General features: G+C 35.1%; 1 protein-coding gene across 1 annotated transcript in view; it reads right to left on the bottom strand.

Annotated features, from left to right (window-relative positions):
* Positions 1 to 14,616, bottom strand: part of DICER1 (dicer 1, ribonuclease III) — a 66,091-nt gene that overhangs the window by 27,217 nt on the left and 24,258 nt on the right. Inside the window, exons 4-12 of the mRNA XM_053945196.1 lie at positions 12,369 to 12,561; positions 11,306 to 11,468; positions 10,766 to 10,896; positions 9,746 to 9,880; positions 8,808 to 8,968; positions 7,448 to 7,616; positions 4,906 to 5,378; positions 1,168 to 1,300; positions 4 to 246 (exon numbers count right to left, since the gene is read on the bottom strand). Coding sequence (XP_053801171.1) covers positions 4 to 246; positions 1,168 to 1,300; positions 4,906 to 5,378; positions 7,448 to 7,616; positions 8,808 to 8,968; positions 9,746 to 9,880; positions 10,766 to 10,896; positions 11,306 to 11,468; positions 12,369 to 12,512 — 1,752 coding nt within the window. The 5' untranslated portion in view covers positions 12,513 to 12,561. The remainder of the gene's footprint in view (positions 1 to 3; positions 247 to 1,167; positions 1,301 to 4,905; positions 5,379 to 7,447; positions 7,617 to 8,807; positions 8,969 to 9,745; positions 9,881 to 10,765; positions 10,897 to 11,305; positions 11,469 to 12,368; positions 12,562 to 14,616) is intronic.

The following is a 14,616-nucleotide window of genomic DNA, read 5'->3' as shown; positions in this document are numbered from 1 at the left end:
TACCTTCTCAATTGCTTTGTATGTCTTAAGATCTTCTTCAAAACTTTTGATTTTGTCTGTATCTGCTAACATAATGTAATTGGAAATTGGTGCTCTAGCTCTTCCTTTTGACTGCACATAGGAACGGTACTCTGTGGGCAAATCAAAACGCACCACCAAGTTGCATTTTGGTATGTCAACACCCTCTTCTACAATACTAGTAGCAATAAGTAGGTTGGTCTCATGTGCTCGAAATTTTCTAAGAACCTGCAAAAGTAACGAAGACAAATTTTACAGATTAATTTTACAAGATCTGCTTCCATCATGAAATTCAACAAAAGGCAATAAAACCAAGATGAGAGTGACTCAAACACCCCCAAAACATGTCCAGACATGGAAATACAAAACTATTACAAAGAATCTTTTCAGAAACACAACAAGACTATTTTATCAGAACCAGCAGATTTCTAAGAATAAAATCAGGTATGTGGAATCACATGTGTCTAAGAAGCTACTATAACCCGCAGCAATGGAGAGGATCCCCCCCCTATTTACTTACAAGTTCTCAGTTGTTGTATTAAAGAAAAAACAAATAATGCTTTCAGGACACCATCTTTTCCCAAACATTCCTGAGGTTGAAGCATCCTCAGGGGGTAGAGCACATTCTAGAGCTGGCACTTTTGATATTTATACTATATATGAAACAATACTAAGGAAAAGTGTGGAGTCTGGAGCACAACCCAGCCAGGATGAGCTTTAAATGATGTAAAATCAGGGTTTTTTTTAAGCATTTTAACACTCAATAATTAAGCAAATTCACATTTAGAAATATTAAAACCAGCTTAACTACTGAAAATGTCAGTAAGCCTCACATTCTTAACATATTATTATATTACCACTAACACAATGCAGAAAAATTAGATAATGATCTGACTAGATATAAACATGATTTTACATGAAGTTTTAATTTGTTTGTGTAATGTGACATAGCAATGTCTCCAAACATACTTTTATTGTTTTACAAACAACATCTGTATCTCCAATAAGTAAGTATATTTGTTAAAACAAAGCTATAAACTTCCAGTGACTGTGCCCCAGATTCTGCCTGTTGATTTGTTTTGTTTTCAAAGGCACACACACACACAAGAAGAGTACTGCCAGTTTAATTTTTTTTTTTCTTGAAGTTACCTCTTCCTGTTTTCTAAATTCTACTTCCATCTGCTTGTTACGAGGCTGGTTCTTGCCAATGCCATGTCCAGTTATAAAATTGCTACTGATGTAAGCCAGTTCTGGATCTTGCTTGCCAGCTTCTTTTATCAACCTAAAAATATTACACGTGTTTTTAGAAGTTACACAACCTACAAAATGGAGGAAAATCTATTATTTGTAAGACCTATATTAAAAGGAAAAGTGGAAGCATGACAATTAAGTCATATTAACACATAAATTGACTGCAGCTTTCTTGAAAACCTCTGTAAGGTTACCACAAGACAGACTGCATACAGAAACACAAGGAGTGCTCATGCCTCACACACATTTCAGACCTATCACGGTAAAACTAGATATTTTTAAACGAATCTAAGGCTCTAAGGCTCTCTGTTGTTAAAGAACTCTACTCAAAATTACTTTGTTATTCTTTTTCTGTAGGCTCTAGCTGATTTTAGAAGAAAGAACTGTACCTGCTTCCTCAACAAATGTTTCTTCAGTATAAAATGTTAACTTCTAGGTTAAAATGTAAGATTGTAATTCTACTAAATATTAGAATTTACATTCTGTTCAAGTTCTACTGGTGACAAAAGGTTGGCCTGTTTTTCTCAAGAGTGATGCTCAGCCTACACGGTGTGACCCAAACAGAGGATGTAATACAATTCTTTAAAAGGAATAATCAACAGGAATGTGAGGAACTTTCATGCTCTCACTTTATTTCCACTCAGTTTATTCTGTATGTTACAGAAGTAGAAAAGGCTGGCTTCTGCAGTGTTCTGATTTCACAGATAAGGCAGAAGACTGCTCACCTAAATAATGCATGAAATCTAAAAATGAGGCATTTATGGATTTAAAACCACAATTACAGTGTGCAATCAAAATAAGTATGCTGAAGCATCATTAGTTGATCAGTTTTCAGGATGAACAGAATTTGGAATTACTCAACTGCAATAGGCTTTTGAACAGGAGAGCAAATAAAAACCAAGGGATCACATACAACAAATAATCCCTTGCCTGGGTCACTATAGCCATCCCACTACTACTCGGCTCAAAGCACATCCATCATGTCCATTACCAGGTGCTCCCCAGAGCCAAAGAACAGCATGTCTCTCTATACCTCCAGCATAACTCAAACTTTTCCCCAAAAAATCTCTAGCACTTCTGCATCACAAAAGTAGATGGATGCCGTGCCAGTCCCCAGCTACACACCTACCATCTGCCCAGCAAGCTGCTGCCAAACCAGAGGGAAAACAGCAAAGTTCTCCCTACTCTTTCTACCCTTGGGAAACTACTGAAGTCTGGCCCCCTTTCCTAGTCCCCATTTTAAACAAAATTTACGGGAACATGAAACACCTTGAAGGCTTTCCTCCTCTGCAAAATCTGTTAAAACTAGAATGAATAGGGAGATAGGCAAGAGGACAGAAGACAGGCATACAGCTTGCCATCCTTAGGGAAACAAGACTAGAAGGATCCTCTTGTGCTGAAGTGCAAATGTTATTTGTTAGTTCAAGGCCAAATGGAGTTACATTTCTGTATGCAGTCTAGGTTCTTGAGACAGACAGTCTAAGAAAGTATGGGTTAATAACTGGACAGAAATATTTTTTTATTTCTTTTTCAATATGGCATTTCTATGAGGTCATACAAATTGAGTACCTACTAAACATCTCAAACATTCTTACTTTAGTTTACTTGCATAGAAATGGACAATTAAAAGCATTTGAATAAACACTTCATTGCAAATCTTTGCCAAGTTCCTGAGAAACATATAGGACTTCAAACCTGTGACTAAAAAAACCTACTTGTGGTAGGTAACAGGTGGTGTTTTTCAAACAGATAACTTCTGCTTTTCAAACTTCTGCTTTCAAACCCTTCTCTTAAGGGAGCTAAGAGGCACTGAAATGCAAATGGAAGGGAACTGGGCTTTAGAAAATGTCTTCTATTCTGAAAAAGAGCTCATAGGCATCAGAACTGAATTGTATACACCAATTCAAACAGTGAGTGAGCCACTTCACCAACTGAGTGTAATAATAAAGACAGAAAGTACAACTCGTGCCATGAATTTTGTCCTTCTTTAGTCATCCTAGAGTTCATAAAATGGTATTCTAAATACTACCATAATAATTGTGTTTTAAGAAAAGTTGTACTTCTGTTTTAACTCAGTTCCATTACTGGAAGCAGCTGTGATACACTAATTCGAAGACTCATGACTTGCTCATTCAATAGAGAGTCTTTCCCCTATATACAGCCTAGGTACAGCTATCATCAACAGAGGCCCTTGAATTAAACACACTCTGCTGAAGAGGGCCTACAGTGAGCTTCTTCACCAAAGGTTTCCAGTCTTAATTGCAACAGCTCCAGTCTGATGGTCAGTACAATATCAGGTGTTCTGAAATCAGGTGCTACATGAGGTAAAGGAGCATTTTGAGAGTCTGGCAGCAAGTTTCAGAAGGGGATAAAAAGTTACATATAGTTTTAGATTTTGCCACCAATAATCTCTACTCAAGATGCCTAAAGCTCAAAGATGGCAGAATTTGATCACCTATTTAATCTACAGTCTGTATTCTGTCAGGTTCAACAGCAGTTAGGATATTGTATTGTGTATAAATCACAGAATACAAGACTGAATGCACAGTGGAAAACCAGTATGATTTAAATAACATTCATAACTGAACAGAGAAGAAAAAAGTTTTCAGAATTCTGTTCATTCCCTGTAGGGTAATGAAATACTCATTTCAGTTCAGCAAAAGACCGTTAATGTCATTTCTTCAGGACTTACTAACAGAATATGATCATTTTGCTGAACAGCTTAGTTTGCCTCATACTGCAGATTTATGTGAACACATTTAAAATGCAAAAAAGGAAAAGAGAAAAGATAAAAGCTGACGAAAGTTGACATAGACAAGTCTGCAGATCAAAGGATATATTATGCACTTATTAACTCTAGCAAAAATGTACCAACAGAGGGTCAGATTTAGAGGTATCCAGAATGCAATGAACACCTGGCACAGGACATTTGCTACACTATCAAAGAAACCTATCAATCATGTCATTCACAGTTTGTGGTAAATGGCTTTTAACAATTAAGTGTTATACATAACTAACATATATCACATTCAAGAATAGGAACTGATAAGGAACTACAATACTGCCAGTTGGCAAATACTCCCACATTCATATTTTTCTTGGTGGAGCCTTTAAGAAAGCACTTAGTGTTTGACTAAATAGGTGCTTTATAAACATCATCTGTGAAAGTAGTACTGGTACATCTTGAGAGGTAGTTGTGCAAGGGTAAATTTGATTTTCTCTAGACTTGGATCATATAATATTGTGATTTAGTAGGGTAATGGTGGGATTTCCAGAAGTATTGAACACAGTAGGCTAGAGAAGTTTCCAACATCCATTAAAAATATAAATCTAATGACCAATTACAACAAATCAGTATATGCTTATTTTACAGGTTTAGTACAGTATTTCACATTTTTGCCTTCTAAAGGAATCAAATTAAAAACTCAGGTCTGAAACAAGTCCTTGAGTACAACTTTCAAAGACATATGCCCTTCTCATATGCTTTAGAAATATTCTGTATGATCTCCTAAATCAACTTTAGGAATAGAGTTCTGAAAATACAAGGCAATCCCCTACAAAATCATTATATTAACATCCTGGCAGCTAAGTCTGCCTTTTTCCTTCAGAATATTTTTTTTAAGTAGAAAGCTTTACCTATTTAGAACAACTGCTGTGTATCTTCTTTCCACAAAAATAATTCCACATAAAATATTAGTAAAGGGAGATGGGAAATTAGTCTCTGGCTTCTCTTTCTCCTCAATTTCTTCATCCTCATCATCATCTTCAGAATCACTCCAAGACACGTAATTATCCTGATTCCTATTGTTATACCATTCAACACTTTCAAACTGCTGCCGTTCATATGGTTTGTATTTGCGCAAGATTTCAAGCAGCTTTATTACTTTTGGGGTCACAAATTTCAGGTCAAGTGAGGCAGGCGAGAAGTGCTCTTCACAGAGTGCATGTATTTTCCTTAGGAAAGTGTCTGTAAACAATAAAAATTTCCTGTGCAGCTCCTCTTGTTCATGTTTGATATACTTCTGTAGCTCTCTCACCATCATCCCAGCTACCTTATCTGCACACCACGGTCCCAGAACAACCAACACAGCTCGACAGTCTGACAATATCTACAACAAATGAATTCAAGTATCAGTTCAAAGAGTACATTCACAAACAATTAATTTAAGACTAGGGGCTTTTTTCTCTTACAGCACAGTCTTTGTAAGGATTATGGCAATTTTTCTACCTTAAAAAATGCAGAAGTCTGCTTTTCTTATTTAGATGACCTTGAGAAATTTGGTTCTTCTAATGGAGCAAATTCCCACCTCCCCCTTAAATTACTACCAATCAACATCAAACTGTACATTTCTGAATCTCCAAAATACCCCAAATTTAATCAAAATTTTGCCATTTTGTAGAACTGCAATTGGAAATTTATACTAAAAAGAAGAATACTTTTTGAAGCAGCTAGATAAACAAAACAAAAATTCTTATATTTACTATATAAAACAGAACTATAGAATAAACATTTTACTGGGCATTTTTACTTTATTTACTCCTGACAGCTGGCAGGGTTTCAGAAGTATATAATCAGAAAGTTGCACAATGGCCTTAAGGTAGTCTTAGGAAGTCTATCCTAGGAAAAACACAACACAGTATGTGTGGGTGGAATAGTAAAAAGAGAAAACAATATCCTATTCATAGAAAACAGACATTAGAGTACCATCATAATCTTATCTTATGAGAAGTTGTTTCCTCTGGAAGAGTGAAGCTGTCAGACAAATTAGGAATTCAGAAATGGAGTACAGTGATAACACTATTAAAAGGACTTAACATTCGGATGTCCTATAATGTACCAGAAGAACTACAATGGTACCGTAACAGGACACTGGTTTTCAGCTGCTGCTTTAATTTCTCTTCCTTCTTCCCTTCTGTGAGGAAATAAAGAACAGGCTATCATCCTCTTGATGCTGTCCTATCCTCTGTGAAGTTTATTAGTTCTAAGACCTATGGGCAAAACTATCTGGACTAATTGTAACTGCAATACAGAGGCTTGATACTCTACACTGCCAAGACATAAAGCACCTCAGTCTGAAACTCTTTTCTTAATATGGGTGTCTCCATCTTCTCGGAGAGCTACTGGTTTAGAACAAGCATAAAGGGTTACAAGCTTTAGATATATAGCAGTTAATCCATTCTTCTGGACTCTGCAAGTCATGAAGATTGCTTCCAGCCAGCGTTCCTTATGTATTTTAGCCTATTATGGTTGAAGTTTAGCACAAAAGTAACCAGGACTTCCAATTCCCATGCACCGTGATAGGTTGCTTTATGTACCATCTTTCTCTCTGGCACAAATAATATTTTGTAGACAGTGTCAGAGTCCTCAGTTTCTAAGAACGCTGAAGGAAACTGGAATATTTTCAGCTGAAGAAAGAAATACGTTCTTCAAATTTCTCATGGACTATTACAGGAACAGTCACACAAATGACTCACTACTGACTTCTTGTTCAAAGACTTGCATCCCTACACAGTTGCAGCTTAGGAGGCAATTCCAAACCAGGAAGGCCAAGCAGGGTTAAAAAAGGTACCTGGACCCACTGTGTGAGGGGTCCCTGCTAAACACTCCACACCTTCTGGACCATCTTCTGCCAAAGGTCAGGACAACCACAGGGGTAAACACAAGCCTGAGATTCAAATTCTGTTCCAGCAAGGTGTGGCACTAGTCCAATATTGTTCTAAGATAAATTAGAGACACTGTACATCTCTCTGGCTGGAATTTTTGCCTAAATTCTTTCTTTACCAGCTTTTAATACAATAGGCAACAGTCCAAATTCTTCCTGAAGCATTATTTCCTCTTCTGTACTGAATTATTCAAAGGTCATAGAAGATTGTGAAAATGTCAGATTCTTAACTTCAGAGATAAGGGCCTACAACATCAGGGTGCAGAATTGTTTTAGTGCCTTAGGCAAACCTGAATCTCAAACTAAATGGAATTCTAATCAATGCCTGACATTGAAGCCCCACTTTTTTATGAAAACAACTGCATGTTAATGAACATAAAAATCAGAAGTCTTTTTGCTTCAGAGAATCAAGGATGGCTAGCTAAGGAGGTTTCAGTTATGTAACATATATGGCAAAGAAAAACAGTAGTAAGATTTTTATTCCCCAGGTTTCTCACATTTCTTGATAGCCTTACCTGCTTAGAAATTAAGGTAGAATCTCTTTCTTTTGAATGTACAGATATGTTGCAGTCATTTAGAAAAGCAAGTGCTTCATCCAATTCCTTTAATAATCTTCCATACAACCCACTTTTGTCAGTATATGGTCCACAGTCTACAACAATCTCACACGGCTGAGAAGTATATCTTAATGAGGGCAAAGATCAAGTTAAACACAGCTTCTGAAAGCCAAAGCTATTTCAGCTCTTAAGTTTATACAGCAAACACAACAGGAACATGATGTGTACTCAAGAACACAGTTATTAAAAGTTACACAGTTAAACACTTCAGAAAAACCTCCACCACCCGAAATACTTAATTCTAGATACTGTTCTAATGCACTCCTAAAAAGAAGGCTAATATTGCTATCCTCATTTCAAATACCTGAAAAATTAAGCAAATTCTAATTACTTCACCAACATCTTCACTTGTTTTTGATAGTGCACTCTCTTGCTATACAAAAGAAAACCAATCTACATAATGTAAATTTGTCTCTATATGCGTTTACACAAGTATAATTATTATTCTTGAATGGCAAGAAATTCTTAAAAGGAAATGGTTCAGACAAGTTCAAAAAATGCATTTAAAACATTTACACATGGACAAAACAGCTGTTCTATAATATGAAAAAAACACCTTTATCTGAAACTCAACAATACAGGTGGTAGAGGAAAATATGCTACATAGCAATCATTTCACCCTAAATTCCCTTACAACTAGTCATCACATTATCACCACCTTTAGTTTAAACAACATTCCCAGAACTCTAGATTCTGTAACTCACTTGCTCTGTTATTTAAGTATTTATTACCTCCTCTCATCTCCATCTATCTTTCATTAGCCTTTAAAACCCAGGCTATACATTTGGGGAAAAAAAAAAAAGGCAATTTCTCTTGCATTAAGAGCACACTGTACTGTGGATGTTGCCACATTTTCCTAAATAGTGACATTATGGCATAAACTGGACATGAAACAGTTACACTCCACACAAAAGAGAGCATTTTAAAAGTTCAGAAGTATTTAATGAAATGTCAGGTTTTTAGCTTGGTGGTGTGTTGACAGGTGTTTTTGGTTGTTTTGGGTTTTTATGTTAGAGGATCTGTTTTGTTCTATCTTTTGTTTTGTTTTTTAACTACAGAAAATCCCTCCTACCAAGGCCAATCAGCCTTTATACTCAAAAGCCTTTTAACACACCATCTCCACCCTAAATGGAATATCAGCATCATATACACACAAACTTTTCTAAAATTTAGAAGACTAAATATTACTACTGGTTTATTCCTCTATCCAAAATGAAAATGCAGGCATCAATTTACCAACAATCATTATAAAACACACCTGTCCAAGACCACCAAATCAGTTGCAGTTTCAGCATTGCTCTTCAAAATTTTCTCCAGTTTCTGGATCTTCTCCTCTAACTCAGCAGGATCACATTTCCCATTTAAAATGGAAGCTGTTAATCCCAAAATTCGAGGACATGATGGATAACCCTCACAGATCTGTGAAATAAAATAAAATTAAATTATTTATGAAAGGTATCCTGTTAATCTAGCTGCAAACTTATGATGCTTAGGCTGTAAACTTTTATTTCAATAGCAGGTGTTGCAAAAGGAACCAAACACTGAATTACTATTTTTCTATTCTACTGACTGAAGTTAAACAGCCAACACATTTAAAGGTAATTATGTACAACATGAAAAATGGAAACAGTTAGCATTAAACAGAATATTCTTGTAACAATTACATACCATAGTACTTCCACATCATATAAAAAGGCACATGCACTTGAAAAGAGATTTGGAAAGATATTTATTATGCAGGTATCTCTCACTTATATACTTATTATGCAGGTATCTCTCACTTATAAACCAAAAATGACATGGAGTTAATAATATTCTGGGAAGAGCCCCAGAAACATCTTTAGAGATCAGCATTTTTAAAAATAGTAAAAAACTGATCAGTATATCCCATTCCCTAACTCAAATATTTTATTGATGATTTTTAAAAGTCCCCTAATTCAATAAATATAGCTTCTCTGATAAAAACAGATTTGTTTTTAATCCCCACTGTAAAATACATTATTCTTCTACCACATTGTATCACTGAAGTCTTAACTCAATACAGTAATTCCACAGTCCCAGGAACATGCTAACATTGGTTCCACTAATATTTTTTTTGGTAGCACAAGTTGCCTTAAATGGTTTCCGATTCTCCAGCTCTCCCTCTGACTTTTCTTCCTCAATCAAGTATATCAAACATTCACACAATAAACATACCTTCATAATTTCACGGTATGGATGATCCTGGATTGCAAGATGGCACTCATCAAACACCAGAAGATTAATATTTGACAGGGATAAATACTCATTTCTCAAAACAGTCAAAGCAACATGACATGTCATAACCAGAACCTAGATTGAAAGGAAGAAAATGTCAGTATAAGACAAGTACAAGCTATCAGAGGTCAAGGTGAAGGAGGAAAAGTTTTCTGCAGGTCTTGTGAGACAGCATTGGCAAATATTAATCCCTATTTCTACCTACACTCAGGTAAGGACAAAAGAGACGAAAACATTCTCTACTGGAGAAAGCCATCTCTCTGAATGGGGGTGTATTTATACACATGTCTGTATCTCTCCAGGCACATGCCTAGTTAAAAAATGAATACAGAAGACAATCTCAACAGCAACCAGACCACACAAGAACAAGTATGATTAAATAATCCTAATAAATTTAGTGTCCTTATATCATCATGTCTTTGTCAAGAATGTTAGTTTTTCATAAGCTCTTAACTATTTGCAGCTGTAACATAAGCAGGACATTATCAGAATTCTTTGTAGAGAAAAACTTATTTCTTGTAGAGTAACACAAAAATTGAGTTTGTTGATAAAATTATTACACTCACTTCGAACTTCACTAGTATAGTAACACTTTCTTCTGTCAGAGTTCCTCAGACATATTCCATAAAGCATTACTAATCACCAGAAAGTAAACCCCCAAACCCTAACATCTAATAAAATTTTAATAGCATTTAAAGTACAGTATGAGCACTCAAAATTTCTTTTGCAATCAACATAATGAACAAGTCAGGGAGATAGAAAACAAAGGTCTTAGAGGATGGCTTTTTAAAAACAACCTGAAAACACCTACATATATTTGCCTCAAAATTAACATAGAAATATAACCAATATGCTGGATTTCTTTTTTTAAAAAGACTCAACGTATAATTGGAAGGAATTACTTTTAATCCAACCTAACTCTCTGTATGCTTTGCTTATAGTTTTTACTTAATACATTACCTGATGCTTAGAGAATTCCTGACTCCATTTCTCTTTTGTCCATGATTCAGTTATCTCCAAACTTGAATACTCTCCCACTTTAAGGTCTGAATGTGTCCTGACAGCTGACACTTGTTGAGCAACTTGATTCGCTTAAAGAAAAAAAAATCTCATTTACATAAAGGTCTTCTCATACTTTAACTTGTAAGATGTGTGTCATATAACCTAGCACCACACATCATAATGTGTTCTTTAGCTTAGACTAATGTTAAACCATGTGTACATGGCAACTGCCTCTATGCAGAACCACATTAAGGAAACAGATTGCTAACTAAATTGCACTTCAGATTCAATGTCTTAACTTTAAACTAGAAAACAGAACATGTTATATATATAAACAGATTACATTAAACAGACAATAAAACAAAATATGAAAAGCATCACATCCTTGCTGTTGCAGGCTTTATGCAAAAGTTTCTTCCAACTTTGATTTCACAGAACTTCTGTTACAGAATATTCCATGGAAGCATTAGCAGTGTGTTTAGCAACTTTTCCTCTTACCCGAGTTGACCAAGAACACAGTTCTCTTTCCATTTTTGTTGAAATCTCCCCTGATCTGATAGGACAGCTCTTTAGTGAGTAGTACTGCAATAAAAGTCTTCCCTGAGCCAGTGTTTAAGCAGACTATTGTATTATGATCCAAAGCTGCTTCAAGCAGTTCAACCTAGATTTAAAAAACAAGAATGTCCTTACTTGCAGCAATGCAGTGAAAAAGCTGACAAAAAATAACAAAAGTGATAAATAAACTATAGACAAGTACAAGTCAATAGTATCGCTTGAAATCTTTCAAATGCCATAGAATTAAGAAATCTTTTTCATAACAATGTATTTTCACAATACAATCCTTCAAAAATATTAACACACTATATATAGCCCAGCTTTTAAATCTAAAATCCTTCAGTACCACAATTTACTCTCAGGTAGCTTTCTGAATGGATCTTTTTAATAGATGATTCTCTTGCTATATACATGGTATGAAGAAAGAAACTACAGCTTTTAAATCCAATTGCACGCATCAACTCAGCCCAATAAGCAAGTAGACTAGCTAAAGGTGATCAAAGTTTCTCAGTAATGCTAACAAAACGCTTCTGGGCAGCTCTGCAGTGCAAAAGGAACTGGTATTCTAGAACTCAGTTTTCCTTAAAGTGAAAAATCAGAGTACCCTGATGGGGTTTCTGACTTGAGAGGACTGCTTTGACCAGGATGCAAACCAAAAATCAAAATTAGTATACCATATGGAAGACAAAGTGAGAGGTTGAAGAAGACATGATGTATGCATACAATTGAGAAGCACAGTTTATTTGTCTCTAGCAGCATTCTGCAGGGAGTGGCAGGAGCTTAAAAGCTGTTCTGCTCATTAGAGCAAACTTAAAGAGGGAAGTGGGATATAACAAACATCAAAGCCAAACTAAATAATTAGCTCCCAACAGGTGGAGCTGTGAGAGACATGTCCTGACAGTGTGCATCACTGTCACATTCTCCACCTGCTCTTGTTCTTTTTCCCTTAATTAATGGATTTAATTGTACTTTTTTGATGTTACTGTATTAGTACTTTCACTAGTACCTGATATTTTCTTGGCGTGTAAATGTTATCATGAATTGCTTCTTGTTGCCATGGTAGTCCAAAAAATGGACCCATTGGGGAGGAAGCAGGGGTCATGAGCTGCAGTCCCGCCATGCTGAGGGATTGCAAAGCAGGGCTTTTCATTCATTCATCCAGTGTTTCTTTCATTGCATTTTTGTTCCAGCACAGCCTACTATGAGAAGAAAATGAAATAGTATTAGATATACTTGCAATCTTAAGAAAGAAGAGAAAATTTTCATCAAGAGAAGGACATTACTTGATTATACTTGCAGAAGTGTTTCTTCTCATACTATTTTCAGCAGAAAATGTTAATTTTGAATTTACAGGCACTTCTGTACTTGAAGATGTGTGCTTATCAAAGTACCCCAGAAATTCCAAAGGAGCTGTACTTTACAGGACAATGCTCACTCCAAGCATTTGGATTTACACACATACATTTTAATATGAAGTTCCATTTATGGTCTGATAGAATTTCATTTTAAATTTAAGCTTTAAAAAGTAAAGCTGTCTTAGCTTTATTTCAGGAAAGAAAAACACTGCATTTTACAGCACAGGCACAAGTATCAGTTTTTCCGTTTTTCTTTCCCACAAAAAAGGCCTTTAACAAATTAAAGCTTTAAATACACGCAAACTGGAATTTTATTCTAATTGCTAGGAAAAGAACAGAAACTACACAAGAGTGTCAGTATTTTCAAATCATCAGGAACTGGCAGAAGCATTATAGATAATTGCTGATGACTCTGGTAAGGACTAATAGAGAATGGAATCTTTACCAGGTTAACCACCAACTTCCATAAAGAAACTGTCATTCATAAACAAACAAAGCATTCAGAACTTCATGACAATTGAGCACTGCAGAACACTTTCCTACTGAAGCTATGAAGTCCTCATCATCGGGGTGTGTGTGTGTTAAAACATTTGCTATTTGTCAGGAATTATCACGGTTACAACAAACAAAACTAAACAAAAAAACTACCAACTAAAACAAACAAACAAACCCCACAACATAAAAGCCTTTAGTCTGGGAAAGTGATTATGGCCTGATGATACAGAAAAATATTGCTGAAGTATACAGAAACATATAACATGAAATCTAAGAAATTTTGAGTACTCCCTCCTTAAACTGGCTACATACCCTATTAAAAACCACTATCTTCAAAAGTTAGTTTTCCTCAAAATTCCTACAAACTCTATATTAATTTTAGCATCAATATGGGTTGAGAAATGCATAAAATTGATGATGAATTGATGAATATTTAATAATTCATTAAAAAGGCATGAGGAAAAGCTAATTATCATTTTATTGCATTGAAATGTTCTTGCTTTTCTATACAATAGGAAAGTTGTTAAAGTTTTGCAAATGTGCAGTAAAGAATAAAAATAAATAAGAGAAGCATAACACACAACCTAAGAGAGAGAACCAGTAATGGTTATCAGAAATAACTGAAGAGAGAGAGTAAAAAAGGAAGCAGTACATTTAAATCAAAAATTGGGCACTGACTAGATTTCCAGAGGACCCTTCCAACCCTAGTAATTATGTAATTCTGTAATTAAGAGAAGTGATCATTTAGATTTGTTCCAACATTGTTTTTCTGTTATATGTTATTATTTTTAAATTAAATATTATAATCTGGACCATGTCTAGACACTGATATTAAACTAGTATTAAATAATTATAGGAAGCTCTGAAAAAAGAGATTAAACCAATTATCTCACTTTCCATTTCAGTTATATATTGTAAAATAAAGAGAAGGCAATACATTGAACTACATGATCACTCCTCCTGCAGAGTCAGAAGTAATTTCACTCTACAGTAAGTGTTCAGATAAAACTTTGTCTCAATTCCTTTAACTGGTAGGGGAAGCCCTGAAGGACAGTGTGGTTAAGCTGCAATAATATTATACACACAGCTCCATTGTAAAAACGTATTTATCTTTTGTAGACAAACATTCAGTAATAAATGCTACTTAGTGAACAAGGATAAATGTAACTTCTTGAATTTAGGATCAGCAATAAACGTACTTCCCACTCCATCAAAAATGTCCCTCTTTAATATATAAAGTGTGTTGACACCACTGGAATATTGTCTGATATTTTTATTTGGGTGTTACCAAAACTGTGATAGTGAGAGAAAGAAAAGATGTCTTAAAATTCTAAAAAAACTCAAAATGAATGAATATGCATTTCCACAGAATAGTAGTAAAGAACATGCCTGACATTTTATGTT

The sequence above is a fragment of the Vidua chalybeata genome, chromosome 6 (genome assembly GCF_026979565.1).
Source record: "Vidua chalybeata isolate OUT-0048 chromosome 6, bVidCha1 merged haplotype, whole genome shotgun sequence".
In the NCBI taxonomy this organism is placed as follows: Eukaryota; Metazoa; Chordata; class Aves; order Passeriformes; family Viduidae; genus Vidua; species Vidua chalybeata.
Note: the sequence above shows the minus strand (reverse complement) of the source record. Positions and strands in the feature narration are given on the sequence as shown.